This window comes from Leopardus geoffroyi, chromosome D3 (assembly GCF_018350155.1).
Source record: "Leopardus geoffroyi isolate Oge1 chromosome D3, O.geoffroyi_Oge1_pat1.0, whole genome shotgun sequence".
Taxonomy (NCBI): domain Eukaryota; kingdom Metazoa; phylum Chordata; class Mammalia; order Carnivora; family Felidae; genus Leopardus; species Leopardus geoffroyi.
This window is the reverse complement of record NC_059339.1, coordinates 66,914,438-66,936,396: the sequence shown is the minus strand read 5'-3', so window position 1 is coordinate 66,936,396 and position 21,959 is coordinate 66,914,438. Positions and strand designations below refer to the sequence as shown.

The following is a 21,959-nucleotide window of genomic DNA, read 5'->3' as shown; positions in this document are numbered from 1 at the left end:
ACATTTCATGCCACATTATAAGGAAGTTAGATTCAAGTAAGTGCAGGGCTTTCTTTCTCATGAGTAGGATACACAAATTTAGACCAGAGCTAAACTGTTTGTGACAGTAAAGAGACAGGCGTCTTCTCTATCCTTTAGCACTCAGGCCTTCCTTAAAACAAGCATTGGAATGAGTATTCAGAGTATAGTTTAGAAAAGATGCCAAGTTAGTAATCTGGTCTAGGGAGACAAAGTAGCATCGTATTTCAGATGCTAATAGCAAACCCATCTAAAACTATCTGAAACAGTTATGGAAGGGTATTGGCTTATGCAAGTTGACAAGTACAGAGGTCAGAGTTAATTCTGATATTTTTAAGTTGATTCTTCTCCATGAGTTGGGCTGGCCCCTCATCGTAGCAAAATAGTTACAGCACTCCACAAGCTAGAAAGTCTCATCTCTCATCACTGCATAAATGGGCCCACTCTTGATCTCATTGGCAAAGCCTGAAAATGCCCTGTAGTAGTGGATTTACAGGTTCAGTTCTGACGTAATCACGTGGCAAGGAAGACATTAGTTATTATTAGGCCTGTCTGGGGCAGCACTTAGAATTCTTTGCAGTCAAACCTGCCTAACCCTACAATGAATACTACAAAACAAGCCTCAGTGAGGCCGTGCTTCTCTTAATTTTGTGTGTATGTTGGTCCCTCTTATGTGTTGTAAGCTTCTTGATGGAAGCATTGTATTATATTCTATTCATCCTTGTTATTCCCTCAAAGCTCCCAGTTCACAGTGGCCTTCACTTAACGCCTGTTCAACAATGTTAAACTCCACTTAGGTATAAACCAAGGCCTAAGCAGAATCAGCGAAGATCGGGGATACGCCACCCTGAGACCCTAAAGTTCATGGTAGAGAGCCAGCGTTAGAACCCACTCTAGATACTGTTCACTCTTTCTTTTATTCATTAAACATCCAGGAAGGAATGGGAAGAAGCACTAGGCAGGAACCGGATTAAACAGGGCCTTGCAAATTATAATAAGCGTTTTAATATTCTGTCGTGGGTGGGTTTCATCCACTTCTTCAAAGAAATTTGAACCCTGTACTTGGTCCGGTGAGTTTTCTCAACAGCTTGAGTCAGCATCTTCTCTCATCCTTTATCAGCACGTCAGGGCTGCCATCAAGCTTCCTTCCATCTATTCTGCCCTTGGCATTTCATTCTTTCCTAGCTATCTGATTTCCCTGACCCCTCGACTTTTTAAAAACCAGGGTTCTTCGGAGCGCTCTTATTTCGCTCTCTTATTTCACGTCTCCCCAGTCCCACCGCCCGGCCCTCTCAACTCTGCAGTCCATGACATTCAGTCGCCCTTGAAAATCTGAAGGAATCAGCCAGGTTAGTACTTTGAGGATATTACCAATCCAAAGAGATCTCACCCATCCTGCACCATTAGATCGGAACAATGGCTTACCCGACACCCATATTTTGATTGTTCCGCTACTACAATGGGGGACGGGTTTATCTGCGGCTGCTTCCTCCAGCTACAGCCACCGTGTGGAAGGGCACCGTTAGAATTTTCCCGAAATGTTGCCGCCAGGAGTCAGGAGTCCCGTTCACCTCTTCTTCCTCTCCGCCGCTCCCCCGGGCCAGGCGCTCCCGCGGGCCGGCCGGTAACGCTCAGTCGCCACCGCGCTTCCAGGGGAGGGAGGCGCCGTGCGGGGCCGAGGGGTGCACGGCCGCAGGCCCGGGCGACGGAAGGCGTGCGGGAGGCGGGAGGCGGGTAGGCCGCGGGAGAGGGCGGGAGCTGACGCGCCGCGAACGCCGCGCGACGGGAGCCCGGGCGGAAGACGTGGGCGGAAGGTGGTGGGCCCGGGGGTGGGGTGGGGGTGGGGGCGCCGGAGGGCGGGGCCCGCGCGCCCCAGGGGCGGAGCTCCCGCGCCGGTCACGTGACAGGCCCGGCGGCGGCAGCGGCGGCGGCGGCAGCGGCCGCGGCGTCTTCAGCGGCGCCCAGTGCAGGATGGTGCTGGAGGCGGCGGCGGCGGCCGTGGTGGCGGCGGCGTCGTTGGCGGCAGCGGGAGGGGGTGCTGTGGCGGCAGCGGCGCCCGCGGGTGGTGTAAAATGGCGGATTTCGAGGAGTTGAGGGTAAGCGGGGGCGCGGGAGTGGAGAGCGGAGGCCGCGGGGGAGGGGAGGGGAGGCGGGGAAGCCGCAGCGTCGCCGGCCGCCACCTCCTTGTTTCGCGGGGACCGGTTGGCGGAGCCGCTAGCCCGGCCCGAGTCCGAGCGGGCGCGGGCGGGGGAGGGGAGGGGAGGGGAGCGAGGCGGCCGAGGACGCCCGGGCCGCGCGGGGGCGGCGGACCCTGGGCCCCGGCCAGCGGTCGGTGGGTCCGGCCGGGGGTCCGCACACCTGGCGCGGGGCGGGGGCCGCCGTCGGGAGGGGCTCGTTGGGGACCCTCCTGCCTCGTTTGAGGGCTGAGGTGGGAAGCGGGATTTGCTTTTGCACCTTTACGGGGTGTACGTGTGCGTGGCGATTCAGAAGTCTCCACGTTACTCACTTGGTGGGAGACTGTTTTCTGAAACGTGAAGTTGCGTTTAGGAATCCTCTCTTGTGGCTGATGCTACTGTTTAGTGAGATCTGTCACGAGAAAGGCCCCTTCCACCTACCAGTGCTTCCTCTTGGAGAGAAGCGTGGTCTTTGGGGGAGCATTGCTTTTAATAATCGACCTTAAACCTTGAATATTTTCTTAGTGCGGTGGTAGAACACCCGCAAAGGCCGTGTTGTGAGGAGGTTTGTGAACTCGTTTTGCTCTTGAGGGAAAACATTTTTTCTTCGTAGCCTTAAAACAAGGTCACAACTTTATTGTTGATATCTTTGTATAGTAGAGGTTTGAAAATGGGTGTGCTGGGGATGGAACGGAAAAGATAGCTTTCTCCGGGCTGCTAACCTTCGGAGTCCTCAACTGAAACAAAACTGTGGTAAACGAACAGAATTTATGTTTTACGGATCCCTGAATTATTGGCGACGTAAATGGATTACTTAAGGACGAAAACCCTGATTTAAAAAAAAAAGTCAAAGTAGAGATGAATGTGAACTTGAAATTAACTGCAATCTTTTTGCGTCACAGAGGTAGGATATCAGGGTTACTTTTTTGGAATAGAAAGGAAGAGGAATCCGATAAAAGATTCAGTTTTGTATGTTTATTGTTTTTTCGACGAGAGATGGAGTCGGGGAAGGATGTTTGCTGCTTACCTGGCTGATACAGTGGGCATCAGCAAAAGAACGGATTGGTGATTCCGATCTAAAGGGAGAGTGTGTTATAGTTTGCAAAATACCTGCCATTTTCCCGTCTTTTGTTTCAAAAAGAATTGCTTAATTCCTAGTGAAAAGTGCATTAATGCATTTTATGCCCCATGTTAGTTTATGCAGAGAACCTTAACAGTAGGTTAAGGGGTGTTCGTACTTGGAAGTGTAAGGGTTTTTGTGTCCAGAGCCCCAGCTGTGGAGCTTTTAACACCTGTGGAGCTTTTGAAACAGCCAGGCCTGAGCCTCAGCTATGTAAATTAATACGTTAGGTTTAGGATTGGTTGAGAAAACTGAAATTGAGGCTATTTTTTTTTTTTTAACTTGCAGTATCCTCTTAATTTTTGCGTAGTAGTATATGCATACAACTTATCCTCTTCTAAGGTTTTTGTTGATGAAAATCTTTCCAAGACTTGTGTTAGACTTTTATAAATGTTGTTGGTCAATCTTAATAAAAAGGGGAGGATTTATTTACCGGTAGAGGGCACAAAGGGCAGTCAGTGCTGAGGTTCTAAGTGGAACTGCAAAGTGGTTGGCAACCAAGCAAGCTTTTTTCCTTTTTGGGTCTACCTTTCCCTTCTTCCTTTTCTCTTCCCCCACCTCCTTTCCCCCTTTGGCCCTCTCCTTCTTCCCTCTCCCTCATCTTCCCCTCCACAATTTGTTTTGTGGGTCAGCTGCATCATCTCTTTCTGTAAACCAGCTGTCTTTGCTTCTCCCTATACTTGATGGAAGATGGCCCCTCTTGCACAGTTCACATCAGGTGCCCAACAGAGACTGACTGGGGAGAGTTTTCAGAGGAGGGGAAGGTGTGCAGATAGATGCTGGAAGAGTCATCAATCCCAGTCTTTGCCTTAGTTGCTCAGCAGCACCCTCTAAATTTAAAGGTGCACTGTCCCTCTCTGTGCCCTGCCCCCCCACTTCAAACAGTGATGATGATAATGATAATGGCAGGTATCCATTGTCATATAGTGGCTATTACATGCCTGGCTGTGGTCTAAGCACTTCATATACTTGTTTAATTCTCAGGACAGTTGTAACAGAATTGTTAGAAGAAATTGTCAGAAGAAATTGAGACAGATTGAATAACCTGACACAGCTTGAGCTGGAAGACCTGAGGTTTTTAACCTCAGATGTGTGGCTTTAGAGTCTATCTTGTGTGCAGTTTCCTGCAGGTCCACCTGGTGCTGCTAGCCATCATCCTGCAATCTGTGAGCTAAACTGAATGATAAATAGCCAATGCCCTTCTTGTGTGACATATAATACTGGAGAGGAAATAGGACAGCTGACTGAAAATCTAATAGAAAGGAAAAGGGGAAGAAACATGTAGGGCATTCTAAATGGTCTCTGCTTCAGAATATATTCTGAGGATCAGAGAGATAGTCAAGTAAATTAAAGGACCAGGAAAAATAGCCAGCATTAGTTTGTTGGTTAACTTAGCAGTAGAAAAAATAGCCGACCTGGATGTCACATATTTGGCTGCTAATTCTGCTGCTGAAGGGATTTCCATTATCTTTAGCCATCATCATTCAGGGCTACTCCCTAGGGGCATGTATAACCAGAGCAGGTCACTCTGGCTCTGCTGCCCTCTCCTGTACTGGAGGTCAGGAATGCTGGGAAAGGTCATCCTCACTGTTCTTTAGTGACTCCTGTGCCTTTGCTTTGTAAGCTTGGAGTGGGTTGCGGGATATTTGATGAGGCAACGTCTGTGGAACCTTAAGAGGCTGCCAGAGGATCTTAGTTTTTGAGACTGCTGTGTAAGCCAATACCAGAGTTCTTGTCCGGTCATAGCAGAATATGGCAGTCCTATGCTTTGCTGCTTTCATTTTAATAGAATACCAGCACACCTTTCTTCTAGTTCTTCTGAGAGAGAGGGTCTGACTGGCTGAGCTTAGGTGAGCATCCACCTGTGTTCTAATCATCTATGGCCAGAAGGTTAGAGTCCTATTACGCAGACCTGACTCATGAGATTATCTTGATGGATTGGGGGAAAGGAAAGAGCAAGTTCTCAGTATGGAAATTGTGGTCTGAGCAGTCAAGGATCATTATAATGTGACATGTATTTGAAACTTTCAAGGTGCTAGGGAAGAAATTATTCAATCCACTGGTTGCCCGTTTATAGCATTTATGTTGGTAGAAGTTTGTGAATTTACTAGTTAGCTAGTTATGAAAAAACCTGGGACAAGCTCATAAGATCTGATGGCCTGGGCCTCTCTTATTGCCACCTTCCTTTCCCCCCACAATAGTCTGTAGCAGAGCTAAGCACAGAGGCAGAAAAGTGGGGGTCCTGAAGTCCCTCATTCTTTCAACCAGAGTGGGTTTTTTTTGTAATCCTTGTCTTTCTCTTCCAGTTGCGTAATTGTATACTATGGGCTGCGGGTGCAGTCTTTTGGCAGTCTTTCTTAAAAAGGTTCCTGCTAGGGGTACCTGGGTGGCTCTCTAAGTGTGCAACTCTTGGTTTTGGCTCAGGTCATGATCTCACGGGTCGTGGGTTTGAGCCCCGTATCGGGCTCATGCTGGCAGCAGAGAGCCTGCTTGGGATTCTGTCTCCCTCCCTGTTTACCCCTCCCCTGCTCAAGTGCACACAGTCTCTCTCTAAATAAGTAAGTAAGCAAATACATAAACATTAAAAAAAAAGGTTCCTGCTACTTTAACCTCGTTAGTCCACTCTCCTTACTTCTCACCACCCGAGTGTGGGGATGGAGGGGGGATCTTTTGCAGTAGTTTTTTTTTAAGTCTCTTTTTCCTGTATTCCTCATCCTCATCCTTTTTGTGCATTGAGTTTATTATCTCTGTGTGTGTCAGAACGAGAGTGAGTGTGTGTGCAAAGTCTTGGTGTATATTTGGGCAAGTGAAAGTGAGTGATCATAACTTTCTTGACAGATACTGGTAAACCAGATGCAGAAGATCGTTTATGCTGAGTCTTAAGTACTTCTAGAACAGCGATTTTCTACCTAGAAAGCTTGAGGATTTGTTTGGTTCTTTACACCTAGGAAGACTTGCCATTCTGGTAGCTTCAGATGCTCTTGGGATGTAGAGGGAGCATCAGAAGTGAATCGGGGATTTGAGGTTAGAGTTCTTCATCTTTCATAATATCCCCCAACTAATGGGCAAGAAAATAGACTAATATATATGACAGATGTAACAGAATCTACCGTATGATTCAAAGCCATCATTGGACACAACTAAAATTTCAAAGATGACTTCACTTGAGATCTTGTCTATGAAAGAAAATTCTCACCTCAATATTTAACTTAAATAGATAATTTTTAATAGTAAGCCAAGATATTCTTAGCTATAGTAGATATTTTTGCATTGGTTTGGTCCTTAGGTCCATCCCCTCCCTCTAGTAAACATGAATATCTTTTCTGATAAAGCTGGCACTTTTCTAAGTATAATATTGTCCAAATGTTTCTCTTTTCTCAGCATTTTGCCTTTGTTTTTCTGGATTGCATCTTAGCTAGTTTATTTTTAAATTTTCTTATTGAGATATAATTGACATACTATAAAATTCAGCCTTTAAAAAAATGTTTATTTTTGAGAGAAATTTGGGGCTGAGATAAATTGAGAATTATATCTCAATATACATATTGTATATGTATACAATATACATATAATGTACATATACAATACCTATACAATATGTATATTGAGATATAATTCACATGCCATAAAGTTCAGCCTTTAAAAAAAAATGTTTATTTTTGAGAGAGAAAGGGGAGGGGGCCGTCAGCACAGAGCCCGGCATGGAGCTTGAACTCACAAATAGTGAGATCATGACCTGAACTGAAATCAAGAGTGGGATGCTTAACTGACTGAGCCACCCAGGCACCCCTGAAACTAAGCCTTTTAAAGTAGTTTTGTCTATTCACAAAGTTGTGCAAGCATCACCACCATAATTCCAGAACATTTTTATCACCCCAAAAGAAACCCCATACTCATTAGCAGTCACTTCCTCTTCCTTCTTTTGCCCAGCCCTCAGATTCCGGTAATCTTTCTGTCTCTATGGATTTGTCTGTTTTAGACATTTCATAGAAATAGATTCATACACATGGCTTTTTGTGTCTGGCTTCTTTCATTTAACATAACCTTTTCCAGGTTCATGTGGTAGCATGTATCAGTGCTTCATTCCTTTTTTATGGGTGAGTAATAGTCCATTGTATGGAATATACCACATTTTGTTTATTCATTCATGAATTTATGTACATTTGGGTGATGTCCACTCTCTGGCTAGTATGAACATGGCTAGTATGAACATGTGTATAAGTTTCGTATGGACATACATTTTCAGTTATTTTGGGTAGTTACATAGGAGGGGCCTTATTGGGTACATGTGGTGACTCGGTTTAAGTGTTTGAGGAACTGCCAAACTTTCACTACGTCATTTTACATTCCTGCTAGTAGTTATGAGTTCTGATTTCTCCATATCCTCACCCACACAGGTGTAAAGTGGGCTCTCATTGTGATTTTGATTTGCTTTTCCCTGGTGACTAAGATGTTGAGCATCTTTTCATGTGCTTATTGGCCATTTGCATGTTTTCTTTGGAGAAATATCTATTCAAACCTTTTGCCCATTTTAATTTTTTTATTTTATTTATTATTATTGTTTTTTAATGTTTATTTATTTTTGAGAGAGAGAGAGACAGAGCACAAGCGGGGAGGGGCAGAGAGAGAGAGAGGGAGACACAGAATTTGAAGCTGAGCTGTCAGCACAGAGCCCCACGCGGGGCTGGAACTCACAGACCGTGAGAGCATGACCTGAGCTGAAGTCGGACATCCAACCGACTGAGCCACCCAGGTGCCCCAAACCTTTTGCCCACTTATAAATTGGGTTTTTGTTTTTTACGTTCAACTTCTTTTTAAAAAAAAATTTTTTTTTTAACGTTTATTTATTTTTGAGACAGAGAGACTGAGCATGAACAGGGGAGGGGCAGAGAGGGAGACACAGAATCTGAAACAGGCTCCAGGCTCTGAGCTGTCAGCACAGAGCCCGACGTGGGGCTCAAACTCACGGACTGTGAGATCATGACCTGAGCCGAAGTCGGCTGCTTAACCAACCAAGCCACCCAGGCGCCCCAAGTTCAACTTCTTTATATAGTCTAGATACATGTTTTTTTTTTGTTTTTTTTTTTTTATCAGATACCTGGTTTGCAAGTATTTTAGTCCTTTTTATGGACTGTCATTTAACTTTCTGCATAATGTACTTTGAAATACAATAGTTTTTACATTTTGACAAGGTTTAATTTATCACTTTTTTCTTTTCTTGCTTTTAATTTTGATAAGAAAACATTGCCTGATCAATATCATAAAGATTTATGTTTGTTTTCATGTAAGAGTTTGTATTTATAGTTTTAGTTTTTACATTTAGGTTGTTGATCCATTTTGAGTTCATTTTTGTTTATGGGGTGAGGTAGGATTCAAACTTCTTTTGCATGTGGATATCTAATTGCCCAGCATTATTTGTTGAGTTTAAGAAATTGCACAGTGGAAATAAAAGTGATTTGTGGAATCATTTGGTATCATAGTCCAAACTATTCTTTATGAATGTTTACTTTGAATCTTCTGGTAATGTGACTTTTTTCCTAGACTTTATTGGAAGAGTGGTTTGACACAAGAATTTTTGTGACTTTGCAGAGAACAGTATAAGCCTAACATAGCCATTCAGAGTGCTCCATTTGATTATTCATGCAGGTCAATAAAAGCAGTTCTTGATAATGTTGCCAGACAGTTGTTGTTTTCTTTTCTTTCTCTTGCTCTCTCTCTTTCTCTCTCCCTCCCTCCCTTCCTTTTTGGTATTAGCTTTGGGATGAGTAGCTCTTGACTGTATGACTGTGGCCAAGTTATTTCACTTTTTCTTTAACCTGGAAGGTGGTTTTAATAATAATTTTTTTAAGTTTATTTATTTATTTTGAGAGAGCGTGCGAGCTTGAGCTTGGGAGAGGTAGAGAGAGGGGAAGGGAAAGAATCCCAAGCAGGCTCCATGTCGTCAGCATGGAGCCTGATGTGGGGTTTGACCTCATGAACCGTGAGATCATGACGTGAGCTGAAATCCAGAGTCAGACTCTTAACTGACTGAGCTACCCTGGTTTTAATAATAGTTTTTATTCTTTGCTCCGTTCCTCATTTTTTTCCCCCCCAAATGAAAGCAATACTGTGTAGATAGTACAGAAAAACTCCTAAGGGAAAGTAAAAGCCCTTCCTTTCTTTCCCAGTAGGTTCCAAGGTTCCATTTCTGATGTAACTGCTTTTAACCGTGTTTGGGGTTTTTATTTTTGGTTTGGTTTAGTTTGCCCTGGTCTCTAGTCACCCCCCTCCCCCCAATTTGGTCATTTGTTTCTTAAATTCCACATGAGTAAAATTGTATGGGTCTCTCTCTGACATATTTCACTTAGCATAATACTCTGTAGCTCCATCGGTGTCATTGCAAATGACAAGATTTCATTTTTTATGGCTAAGTAATATTCTTGTGTGTGTGTGGCCAGCCACATCTTTAACCATTCCTGTATTGATGGATACTTGGGCTTTTTTGTAATTTGTTATTGTAGATAATAATATTGCTGTAAACAGTGGGGTGCTTATATCCCTTTGAATTGGTATTTCATATTCTTTGGGTAAAAATCTAGTGATGCGATTGCTGGATCATAGGGTAGTTCTATTTTTAACTTTTTGAGGCTCCTCCATACTGTTTTCCAGAGTGGTTGCACCAGTTTGCATTCCCAGCAACAGTGCAGGGAGGTCCATTCCCCTTTTGCCACATCCTTACTAACACTTGTTTCTTGTGTCATTGATTTCAGCCATTCTGGCAGGTGTGAGGTAATATCTCGTTGTAGTTTTGATTTGCATTTCTTGATGATGAGTGATGCTGAGGGTCTTTTCATGTGTCTGTTGGCTATCTGTATTTTCTTCTACCAATTACATTTTTTTTAAAAAGGAGATCTGTTTTATTTCTCTTTGCACACATCAGTGTATGAAGGTGGCTATCTCCTGACTCCATACATCTCTGACACAGAAATGCCCCCTCACATATGCCCAGTTATTCACCCCTCTTCAGTCTGGGAGAATTGGCAGTTAGTGGTGGGACAGAAGGTTTACATCTCAGGAAGGTGTTTTTTGTTTTTTGGAGACATTTTTGTGGGAAGTTTTGGGTCGGGGGGAAAGATAAGACCCAAGAATGGGTATTCCATCCTCCATGTTCTTGGGGAAATCCAAATCCCAGAGGTTTTCTGAAGAAAGGCATCTCTCAGCAACCCAGGAAGGGAAAGAGCTCAGACCTACTGCCTACATGTAAGTCTGAGACAGAAGAGGGGGTTTACAGAGAAGAGATTACAGACCCAAGGCAGAGGAGTGAAATGCTTGTGGGGGAGCGAAGGGGACAGAGCCCGAGAGGCCCAAGTTGTAAATCCCACCCCCTCCCCAGTTTTGAGCAAAAACTCTTTTTTGTTTCTAATTCTCATGTTAATTTTACTTTTTATTTTATTTTATTTTTTTACATTTATTTATTTTTGAGAGACAGAGCACAAGTCGGGGAGGGGCAAAGAGAGGAGACACAGAATCCGAAGCAGGCTCCAGGCTCTGAGCTGTCAGCACAGAACCTGATGTGGGGCTTGAACTCCCAAACTATGAGATCATGACCTGAGCCGAAGTCAGACACTTAACCGACTGAGTCGCCCAGGCGCCCCTAATTATTACTTTTCATAATAGTTAAACTTCTGTTTCTTGACTGATCAGTTTTAGACAACATCTTTTCAGTTCCCAGTTCACTTCCCTTTGTTTCTCCTACCTCCACCCTTTGTCTGCTTCTAACCTTCATTTTCTGTTGCATTGTCAAGATTTATAGCTTTTATATTATAACTTTTCTAAGCTTTTCTGTGCTTATATAGGAAGATTGTAGAAATTGAGTACTGATGACCAGCCTTTGTAATATGTATCCTGATAGAAATATTAGTCACTGTAAAACCAAGTAATGTGGAGCTATAGAAGAGCTTGTGTTACTAAACCTGTGCTCCTTTAAGGAGAAATGTAATAAAGTCCTGCTTGGGTGAGGAGAGCTTATGGAAATTATTTTTTAAATTTAATATTATAATGTGTTCTTCTATGTAACCATTCAGCTTTTCTTGAAGGTAGGCTTGCTGGAGCTCTCAACCTTCCTTTTCTTATTTGGGCAGCTTGCTGTCTAGTTCTGCTGTACAGCTGTCATCCTGGGCTTGCATTGTACTCCTGGATTAGGTCTGTTGCTTGAATCCCGTGTCTTTTTTAAATTCCTTTTTTAATATTACTGGAATGTAATCATGAATAGTTGTTTTAGTAAAGACACGTGATGAACAGTCTTAATTTCTTCAGTATCTGAAAAATGACTTGCCTTTGTTCCTGATTGGAAGTTTAGATGTAGAACTATAAATTGGTAGTATGGTTTTTCCTTACGGATTTTGAAAGCTTTACTCTAGGAATTTAAAACATCCAACGTTGCTAATATAGGTCCAGTTACAAATCCGATGGTTATCCTTTTGTAGTCATCTTGTTTAAAATCTTTATGGTGATCTTTTTATCTTTCGTATTTTGTGAAATATGTCTGGTTGTAAGCCTTTTTTCATTCTTGGGGGAGTAACTTTTCAGTTCTAAGACTCACCAGGTCTGGGGACTGTCTTCTATTTCTTTGATAATTTCTTTCCCTCCTTTTCTGTTTTCTGTGAGACTCTTGATGGGTGAATGTTGGACTTCTAGATTGATGTTTGTTTGTTTATCTGAAGGTTTCCTTGGTTTTGTTTTTGAACTCTTCTATAGAATTTATTTCAGTGATCGTATTTTTAGTTTATAGAATCTTTTATTTTCTTCCTTCCTTCCTTCCTTCCTTCCTTCCTTCCTTCCTTCCTTCCTTCCTTCCTTCCTTTCAGTGGCAACTTGTCTTCTTTTTATGGGGAAAAATGCCTTGAACTGAGGATGCTAGTTGCTTTAAAAAGGTCTCTTGAGACAATTCTCTTATTGTAATCGTGGTTTGTGTATTTGGGTACACCATGCTACCCTTTTTTATTTCTTAAATGTTTAAGTTATTTCATAAATACAAAAGATTATTTATAACAGGTAAAGGTACAGGTAAATAAACATGAATATAGCCATCATGTAAGTTAAGAATAGTTCATTAGGTCAGCAGGGTGCCCTTTCCTGGTTTAACCCATGATAACATGATATCATGTTATTTTATAGGTATATAAAATCATGTTATATCTATGTAAGTTTTTATGTGCTTAAACATTTTATACAAATAAGGGGCGCCTGGGTGGCGCAGTCGGTTAAGCGTCCGACTTCAGCCAGGTCACGATCTCGCAGCCCGTGAGTTCGAGCCCCGCGTCAGGCTCTGGGCTGATGGCTCAGAGCCTGGAGCCTGTTTCCAATTCTGTGTCTCCCTCTCTCTCTGCCCCTCCCCCGTTCATGCTCTGTCTCTCTCTGTCCCAAAAATAAACGTTGAAAAAAAAAAAAAATTTTATACAAATGGAATAATACTGTATTTGGGGTTTTTTATTTATCATTGTTTTTAATTTTCCACTGTATGAATACCACTTTATCCATTCTCTTGTTGGAAGTTTGTGTAGTTTACATTTTTTTCCTATTACAGTCTCTCACGTTCCTTATCTACACTTTGGAAATCCAAAAAGTTTTGAAAATGCAAAAAAGAAAAATTCTATAAACTTACCCTGCACTGATGTGACACTGTTTGGGAATTTAGTGATCTCATTTAGTGTAAATATTTGTATATTTCACCATTCAAATTCTAGGAGTAGAATTGCTGGGATTTAAGGGTGTGTGTATCTTCAAATACTGGATGATGCTAGATTGTTTTCTAAAGATTGTGTCAATATTTGCTCTCTCCATCAATGCAGAAGTTTTCATTGCTTAGCTTTCTTGCTAACACTTAACTTTTATCAAATTGAAAGTTTTTGCCAATGAGTATAAAATTTCACTTGTTGGATTTTAATGTTTTCCTTTGGTAAGAAGGTGAGCATCTTTTATTATGCTTATTACCATTTTCTTAACTCTTCGGAGATTCTAATTGCCTATTTTGTGTCTTTTGCCTGTGTTTGTACTAGCATAAATTTTTTTTTTTTTTTTTTTTACTAATTTGTAATAGTTCTACAATCGGATCTGTCTGTGCTTTCTGGATTCTGATCTCTTAGTCTGTGCTAACAGCACCATCAAATTGTCTTAATTTCTCTTAACTCTGTAACAACTTCCACAAAAACTTCTGTTGCTCTAGGGCATTCATATAGAAAATACATAGATCGTGAGAGTACAGCTGAATGATTTTTTTTTCAATATAACCATCTGTAGATGAAGAAATTGTACATTACCAGTACCCTAGAGACTTCTCTTGAGTTCCCTCCCAATGACTAACCTCTGCCTCCTGAAAGATACTACTGGCTTGACGTTAGTCTTAGATTAGTTTTGTCTATTTTTTGAGCCTTACATAAATGGAATTGTATGATGTATATATTGTTTGCATCTGACTTTTTTCTCAATTTAGTTTACAAGATTCATTTGTAGGTAGTTGTAGTTTGTTCATTCCTTTCCACTAGCAAAATAAGGGTTCCAGTTGTTCCATGTTCTTTCTTGTCTACTCTTTTAGTTTTAGACATTTTGGTGAATGCTTGGTGATTTTAATTTGCATTCTCCTAATGAGTAATGATTTTAAGCCCTTTTTAATATATTTATTGCCCATTTGGCAGTCTTTATTAACATGACCTGCCAGATTTTTTGCCCATTTTTGGGCCATCTATCTTTTTCATACTGATTTGTAGGAGTTCATCATATATCCCAGATATCAGCTTTTGCAGGTTTATATTTTGTTAGTAATCTCGATTCCCCAGCCCTATAAGTCTATTCAAAGATCTTGACTTCTCAACCTATCCATTGCCCTTTCCCCATTGGCAAATATTTCTAGGCGAAAAGAGGCATCAAATGTTGGACTCTATTTTCTAGACTTCCCTTCTTTCCACAGTGTTGGCCTCTCATGTCCTTGCTGACTTGATAGTGCTTCATGCCTTCAGATGGATGTTTTTCATATTATATTCCGTTTTTAAATTTTCACAGAGAGGGTTGGTCTCAAACTGTTTACCCATCATTGAGGGATAAGAAGTAGGTCAGTTCCTCCTCCCTTGTAGTTCTTGAGGGAACTTCTTGGCTGTTTGATCCTCTGTATAATTTTAAAATCATTTTTTTTAAGTTATGTAGATGCATACAAACATGCACAATCTGTTGGGATTTTGATGAGAAATGCACTGAATCTGTAAGCCAGTTTGGAGAGAATGAAATTTTCTTAACCATGAACATTGTGATCTTCATTTATTTAGGTCTTTTACAATATCTTTCATAAAGTTCTGTAATTTTCTTCCATTAAGCTATTGCAAATATTTTGTTAGATTTATTTTTAGGTGCTTTATTTTTTTGTATCAAATCATAAATTATGTCTTTTCATAATTTTCTACCTTGCTGGTGTATAGAAGCACAATTTGACTTTGTGTAACAACCTTGCTATACTCCTAAATGTGGTAAATTATCTGTAGAATTCTTTTGGATTTTCTGTGTAGACAGACCTATCTGTGAATAATGACCTCTTTGTTTCCTCCTTTCCAATTCTTATGCTTTTTTTTTTTCTTTCTTTCTTTTTCTTGTCTTAATGTGCTGGCTAGGATCTCCAGTACAATGTTGAATAGAAGCGGTGATGGGGGCATCCTGATCTTGTTCCTGATTTTAAAGGGAATGCTTTCAAAGTTTCACAGTTAAGTATGATGCTTGCTGTAGGTTTATTGTAGATAATCTTTTCAGGTTAAGGATGTTCCTTTCTATTACTAGCTTGCTAAAGGAAAAAGTCTTGAATGGATGTTGAATTTTATCAAAAGCCTTCTCTGCATTTTTTGAGATGTTTTTCTTTTATAACCTGTTAACATGGTGAAATACATATAATTTCAAGTATAAAGTCAACCTTGATTTGTTTCCTTTTTCATTATTGGACTCAAATTGAAGATAGTGAATTTAAGTTTTTTCTGATAATTAGTAATATTGACTTATAATTAAAAAAATACATTTTTCTTCTTGTGGAAGAATTTATTTAAGATTAGAGTGATCTGTTTAAGTGTTTGGTAGACTCCCTGGTAAAATTGTTACTGGTGTTTTCTTTGTGGGACACTTCTTAACCACTGATTCAGTTGCTTTGGTTATAGGATTGTTCATATTTTCAGTTTTCAAGGCAGTTTTGGTAGGTTATACTTTTATAGGAAGTTGTCCATTTTATTCACATTCTTGAATTTATGGTATTAAGTTGGTAATCTCTAATTTTGTAGAGTCTGTAGTTAATGTCCCTTTTATCTTTTTTTCTTTTAATGCCTTTAAAAAAAAAAACTTCTTAAAAAAGAATCAAATCCCTATTTTTTTGTTTTTGTTTCTGTTTTTTAATGCTCTTCATTGTTTCCTTCCCCCATTCGTTAATTTCTGCTCTTTGTTTCCTTAAACTTCTTTTGGGTTTATTTCTATTCTTTTTCTAATTTCTTAAGTTGTACGCCTTTTTGATTTTCAGGCTTTTAACATAGGTCTTTATTGCTTTGCCTGCATCACACAAGTTTTGATGTGCAATAATTTCATTATTTTTCACTTGTACTTTACAATTTTCCACTTTGAATTCTTTAGTTCATGAGTTATTTAAAGATTTTATTTCTAAACACATGGGAGTTTCTTTAGTTGTTGATTTGTAATTGTGTTGGGTTAGGAAGCATGATCTATATGCTACTAATCCTTTGAAATCTCATAAGACTGTGGTCAGTTTTTATTTTTGTTTGTACATGGAAGAGAATTTGTATTTTGCAGTAGTAAGCACAGTTTTATACATGTCTGGTAGCCAGGCTTGTTAATTCTGTTCAAATCTTCTGTGTGTTTTTAGAGAGCTGAAGTATGTTAATCTTTTAGCAGAATGTTTTTTTCCCCCAGTTTTTTTCTTGTAGTTCTACCAGTTTTTAAAATATATTTGTTACTAGTACATGGAAGTTTAAGCGTGTATTTTCCTGTTGAGTTGGAATATTTATTCTATGTGGTGGCTATGTCTATGAATGCTTTTTATATGACATACTACTGTTTTGTATTATACTATTTTCTTCTGGTCAGCTCACTTTTTCTGATTTTTAAAAAAAAAAAATTTTTTTTTCAACGTTTATTTATTTTTGGGACAGAGAGAGACAGAGCATGAACAGGGGAGGGGCAGAGAGAGAGGGAGACACAGAATCGGAAACAGGCTCCAGGCTCTGAGCCATCAGCCCAGAGCCTGATGTGGGGCTCGAACTCACGGACCGCGAGATCATGACCTGGCTGAAGTCGGACGCTTAACCGACTGCGCCACCCAGGCGCCCCTCACTTTTTCTGATTTTTAAAATTCTCCCTCCTATATTTTTGTGTTGTTTTGTTTTAGTTTTCTCTCTTGTGAATATCATGCTATTGAATATTAAAAAAATTAATCTGCTCTGGTAGTCTTGGTCTTTGTAATTTTTAATTAAACTTTTTATGAAGATAATAGTTTGCTCACAGTTAAGAAATAGTACAGAGACATTTCATGTAGTCTATACCTAGTTTCCCATAGTGGTAACATCTTGCAAAACCATATCAATATCACGAGGATATTGACATTGACACAATCAAGATATGGACCATTTCCATCACTATAAGGATTCCTCAGTATTGTCATTTTTATCGCCACACCCACTTTCTTCCCATTCCCTTAATATCTCGGACCCACTCATCTGTTCTTCATTTCTATGGTTTTATCTTTTCTAAGAATGTTATATACATGGAATCATACAGTATGTCACCTTTGGGTTTGTTTTTTGTTGCTTTGTTTTTGTTTTCATTCAGCATCATTCTCTGGAGATTCATACGTGTTGTTATATGTATTAATAGGTTTGGATTTGTTTAACCATTTACCTGTTGAAAGACATCCGTGTTTAGAGTTTTGGGCTGTTCCAAATAAAAGTACCTTAAGATTTTGCAAAAGTTTTTTTGTAAACATAAGTTTTCATTTCTCTGGGATAAATATCCAGGAGTGCAGTTCCTGGGTTGTATGGTTATTGTATATATAGTTTTTTAAGAACTTGCCAAACTGTTTTCCAGAGTGGCTGTACCATTTTACATCCCTACCAGCAATGTATGGAGTGATCCAGTTTCTCAGCATCCTCGCCAGCATTTGGTGTTATCACTGTTTTTCATTTTAGTCATTCTGGTATGTATCTAGTGATCCTTCCGTGAGGTTTTAATTTGCATTCCCCTGGTGGCTATAATGATACTGAACATATTTTCACGTGCTTATTTTTTATCTGTATATCCTTATTGATGAAATGTCTCTTCATGCCCTTTGCTCTTTTTTAAATTGGATTTTTTTTCTGTTGAGTTTTGACAGTTCTAGATATATTCTAGATACCAGTCCTTTGTTAGGTAATGTGGTTTGCAAATACTGTTGCCAAGCCTGTTGACTGTCTTTTCATCTTTTTAACAGGGTCTTGCAGAGCACAGGTTTTTAATTTTGGTGAAGTCCAATGTATCATTTTTTTCTTTTGTGGATTTTGCTTTGAATGTCAAGTCTAAGAACTGTTTGCCTAGCCTAGCTCTTGAAGATTTTCTTCTGTATAGCTTTATTCTAACATTTAAGTCCATGATTCGTTTGGAGTTAATTTTTGTATGAAATGTAAGACATAGTGGGATGCATAATTTGCTTCAGCACCATTCGTTGAAAGGCAGTCTTTCCTCCACTGAGTTACTTTTGCATCTTTGTCAAAACCTCTTTGGGCATATTTGTGTAGGTCTGTTTCTGGGTTCTCTGTTCTGTTCAATAAACCTATGTGTTACTTCTGCTGATAACACATAGTCTTGATTACAGAGCTACGTTGTGAAATGAAATAGACTGATTTCTATTTTTTTAAAATTGTTTAAGTTCTTCTAGTTTCTTTGTCTTTCCAGAAAAATTTTAGAATAATCTTATCTATATAAAGAAGTCTTGGTGGGCTTTGGGCAGAAACTGTGTTAAATCTGTGTCAGTTTAGGGAAAATTGATGTAGTTCCTTTGTTGAATCTTAAAAGCCATGGAGAATCCATTCATTTAGATTTTCTTGGACCTCTTTCATTAGCATTTTGTAGTTTTCAGTATATAATTCCTGTGTATGTTTTACTTTTAAACATGCATTTTCATTTTTTGGGGAGTGATTATGAATAGTATCATGTTTTTAACTTGTGTTTTTACCTGTTCTTTGTTAGTATATAGAGATGTGATTGGTTATTTGTGTGTTGGTCTTGTCTCCTGTGACCTTGTTGAAGTCAGTTATTGGTTTTAAGAGTTGTTTTATAGAGTCTTAAGGGATTTGCAAATACAGGCAATTAAAATTTTTTTTTCTTTCCAAACTATATGCCATTTATTTTCTCTTCTTGTCTTTTCCCTTATCCAGAACTTACAGTACTATGTTGATTAACAGAGCGAGAATTGGTATTCTTGCTTAGTTTCCAATTTTGGGGTGATGTGTTCAGTCTTTTCCCGTAAAGTGTAATGTTAGCTCTAGATATGTTGTAGGTAATTTCTATCAAGTTGAGGACGTTCTATATTCCTGTTTTTCTGAGAATTTTTGTTAAGAGTGGGTGTTGAATTTATTAAATTCATTTTCTGCATTGACTGTTTTGATCATAGGGTTTTCTTCTTTTAGCTATTAATAAGGTATACTGCATTGATTTCAAACATTGAACTAGCCTTGTATCCCTGGAATAAACTTCACTTGGTCGTGGTATATAATTTTTTTGTATATTACAAAATTCTGTTTGGTAACATTTTGTTAAATATTTTAACATCCATAGTTGTGACGGATATTGGTTTGTAGTTTTATTTTTATACTACTTTTGTCTGGTTTTGCCATCAGGGTAATATTAGATTTATAAAATGAATTTAGAAGTATTCTCTCATCTTCTATTTTCTGGAAGAAATTATATCAAGTTAGTGTTAATTCTTTTTTTTTTTTAAGTTTATTATTTTGAGAGAAACAGAGAGAGCGCGCATGCATGGGTAGGGCAAGGGCAAAGGGAGAGAGACAGACAGACTCCCAAGCAGGCTCCATGCTGTCAGCACAGAGCCTGATGCAGAGCTTGAACTCACAAATTGAGATCAAGACCTGAGCTGAAACCAAGAGTCGGACACTTAACCTACTGAGCCACTCAGACACCCCAATATTAGTTCTCCTTTAAATGTTGGGTAGAATTCTCCAGTAAAACCATTTAGCCCTGATCATTTCTTTTTTGGAAGTTTTAAAATTATGAATTAAATTTCCTGAGTAGTTGGTGGGGTATTAAAATTATCTATTTCATATTGGGTGAGTTGGGTGGTTTGTATTTTTCAAGGGATTAGTCCTTTTTTTTTTTTTTTTAATATTTTTAAAAGTTTATTTATTTTTGAGAAAGAGAGTGCAAGTGAGGGAGGGGCAGAGAGAGATTGAGACACAGAATCCGAAGCAGGCTCCAGGCTCTGAGCTGTCAGCACCGAGCCTGACATGGGAGCCTGACACAGGGTGAGATCATGACCTGAGCAGAAGTTGGATGCTCAACCTACTGAGCCACCAAGGCGCCCCAAGTCCTTTTCATATAAATTGCCAAATTCCTGTGTATAGAGTTGTTCTTAGTATTCTTGTACTATCTTTTTGATGTCTGTGGTTTCTGTAGTGATATCTCCTAATCTTGCTGTTTTAATTGGAAAGTTTATTTCATTTTTATTTGTTGGGATTATTGATGTATTTATATTGTATTTGTATTTACTCCTTTATTCTGTGCTATCCATTTTTTGTGTTTTGTATCCCCATGTGTTTTCTTGCCACCTTTTGGGCTGATATTTTCCTGCCCTCTTTCTCATGTTTCCTGCCATTTGCTTTCTCACGTACTCTTAGAGTTTTCTTAATTTTCTTTTGAAATTTTAATACGTGTAAGTCTAAAACTATCCTATTTTAATCTACAGAATACTTCAACCTGCTCTCCACTCTACCAACCTACACACATGCCATTGTTGCCTGGCAGTTTTGTTCTGTCATTTCTTAACCTCACAAATTTGATACTGTAATTTTATATAGTAAATATATGTTTAAGCTAATCGCCTCGTTCCTGGGTTTGTCATTTTCTTTGCTTATCATTCTGCTACCTTAGATTCCTCTGGTTCAGCAGTGATGAGCTTTTTACTTTCCCTTCCCTGTGTTAGACATGCTTTCTTCCTCAAAGGCTTTTGCACCTGTTGTGGCCTATGCTTTGGAATGCTTTTCCTTATATACCCATTGGGTGCCTTGTTACTCCTTCAGTTACTTATTCAATTACCTTCTGAATGAGACCTTCCCTCTTTAAAATTGCACATCCTTTACCTTTTCATTATGTTTCCTTTTTTCCATTATTTTTGTTCTTTGTATTCATCACCACCTGCCGTATTATATATTTTGTTTTTTGATAAGTTTTAATCTGTGAAACCCTTCAACTCATTATTCATTGGAATTTTATTATATTTGTAAAATAAAGTTGAGGATTATTGACATATTTTCAGTATTTACTATTTTTATTTAGTAACATGATACATTCCTTAATTTATTCAAGGTTTCATTTATGTCTTGTTGCTTTTATGCAGCTCTTGCAAAATTTTTAAATTTATTCCTTTGCGTTTTATATTTTTGTTACTTAGACTTATCTTTGCATTTTATATTTTTATGTTATTTAGACTTTTTAAAATACTGTTTTTCCTTATCAGTCACTTAATCTATTTGATGTAGAGAAAACTACAAATTTTCTTAACTTAGTATTATTAGGTCTTAATTTTCAGTGGATTTCTTTATTTTTCCTTTTTTTATTTTTATTTTTTTTTTTTTTAATTTTTTTTTTTTTTCAACGTTTATTTATTTTTGAGACAGAGAGAGACAGAGCATGAACCGGGGAGGGGCAGAGAGAGAGGAAGACACAGAATCGGAAACAGGCTCCAGGCTCCGAGCCATCAGCCCAGAGCCTGATGCGGGGCTCGAACTCACGGACCGCGAGATCGTGACCTGGCTGAAGTCAGACGCTTAACCGACTGCGCCACCCAGGCGCCCCTATTTTTCCTTTTTTTAAAAAATTCTTTTAATGTTTGTTTATTTTTGAGAGAGAGAGAGAGAGAGACATACACACACACACACATAGTATGAACAGGGGAGGGGCAGGGAGAGAGGGAGACACAGAAGGCTCTGAGCTGTCAGCACAGAGCCTGACGCAGGACTCAAATCCATGAATTGCAAGATCATGACCTGAGCCCAAGTCGGATGCTTAACCGACTGAACCACGCAGGCGCCCCTTCTTTACATTTACAGTGTAGAAAGTTCTGTCATTTGCAAATGATATATGTTACTTCTTTTATTTTTTTAAATGTTTATTTAGAGAGACAGAGAGGATGAGCGAGTGAGAGAGTATGTGCAGGTGGGGAAGGGGCAGAGAAGGAGAGAGAGAGCATCCCAAGCGGGTTCCATGCTTTCAGTGCAGAGCCCAGTGTGGGGCTTGATCTTACAAACCATGAGGTTATGACCTTAGCCAAAATCAAGAATCAGACATTTAACCAACTGAGTCACCCATGCACCTCTAAATGTTACTACTTTTGTAGTAGACAATTTGTATTGTCTAGATACTTCAGA

General features: G+C 39.4%; 1 protein-coding gene across 10 annotated transcripts in view; it reads left to right on the top strand.

Moving 5' to 3' along the window:
* The first annotated feature begins 1,898 nt into the window (after nucleotides 1–1,898).
* Nucleotides 1,899–21,959, top strand: part of PIAS2 (protein inhibitor of activated STAT 2) — a 95,934-nt gene continuing 75,873 nt past the window's right edge. For 4 of the 10 annotated variants that reach the window (XM_045457664.1, XM_045457657.1, XM_045457663.1 and 1 more), the window contains exon 1: nucleotides 1,923–2,114. In XM_045457664.1, coding sequence (XP_045313620.1) covers nucleotides 2,091–2,114 — 24 coding nt within the window. In that variant the 5' untranslated portion in view covers nucleotides 1,923–2,090. Of the gene's footprint in view, nucleotides 2,115–17,478; nucleotides 17,519–21,959 lie in introns of those variants that run through there. The other 6 variants (XM_045457668.1, XM_045457667.1, XM_045457669.1 and 3 more) reach the window with 4 other exon arrangements.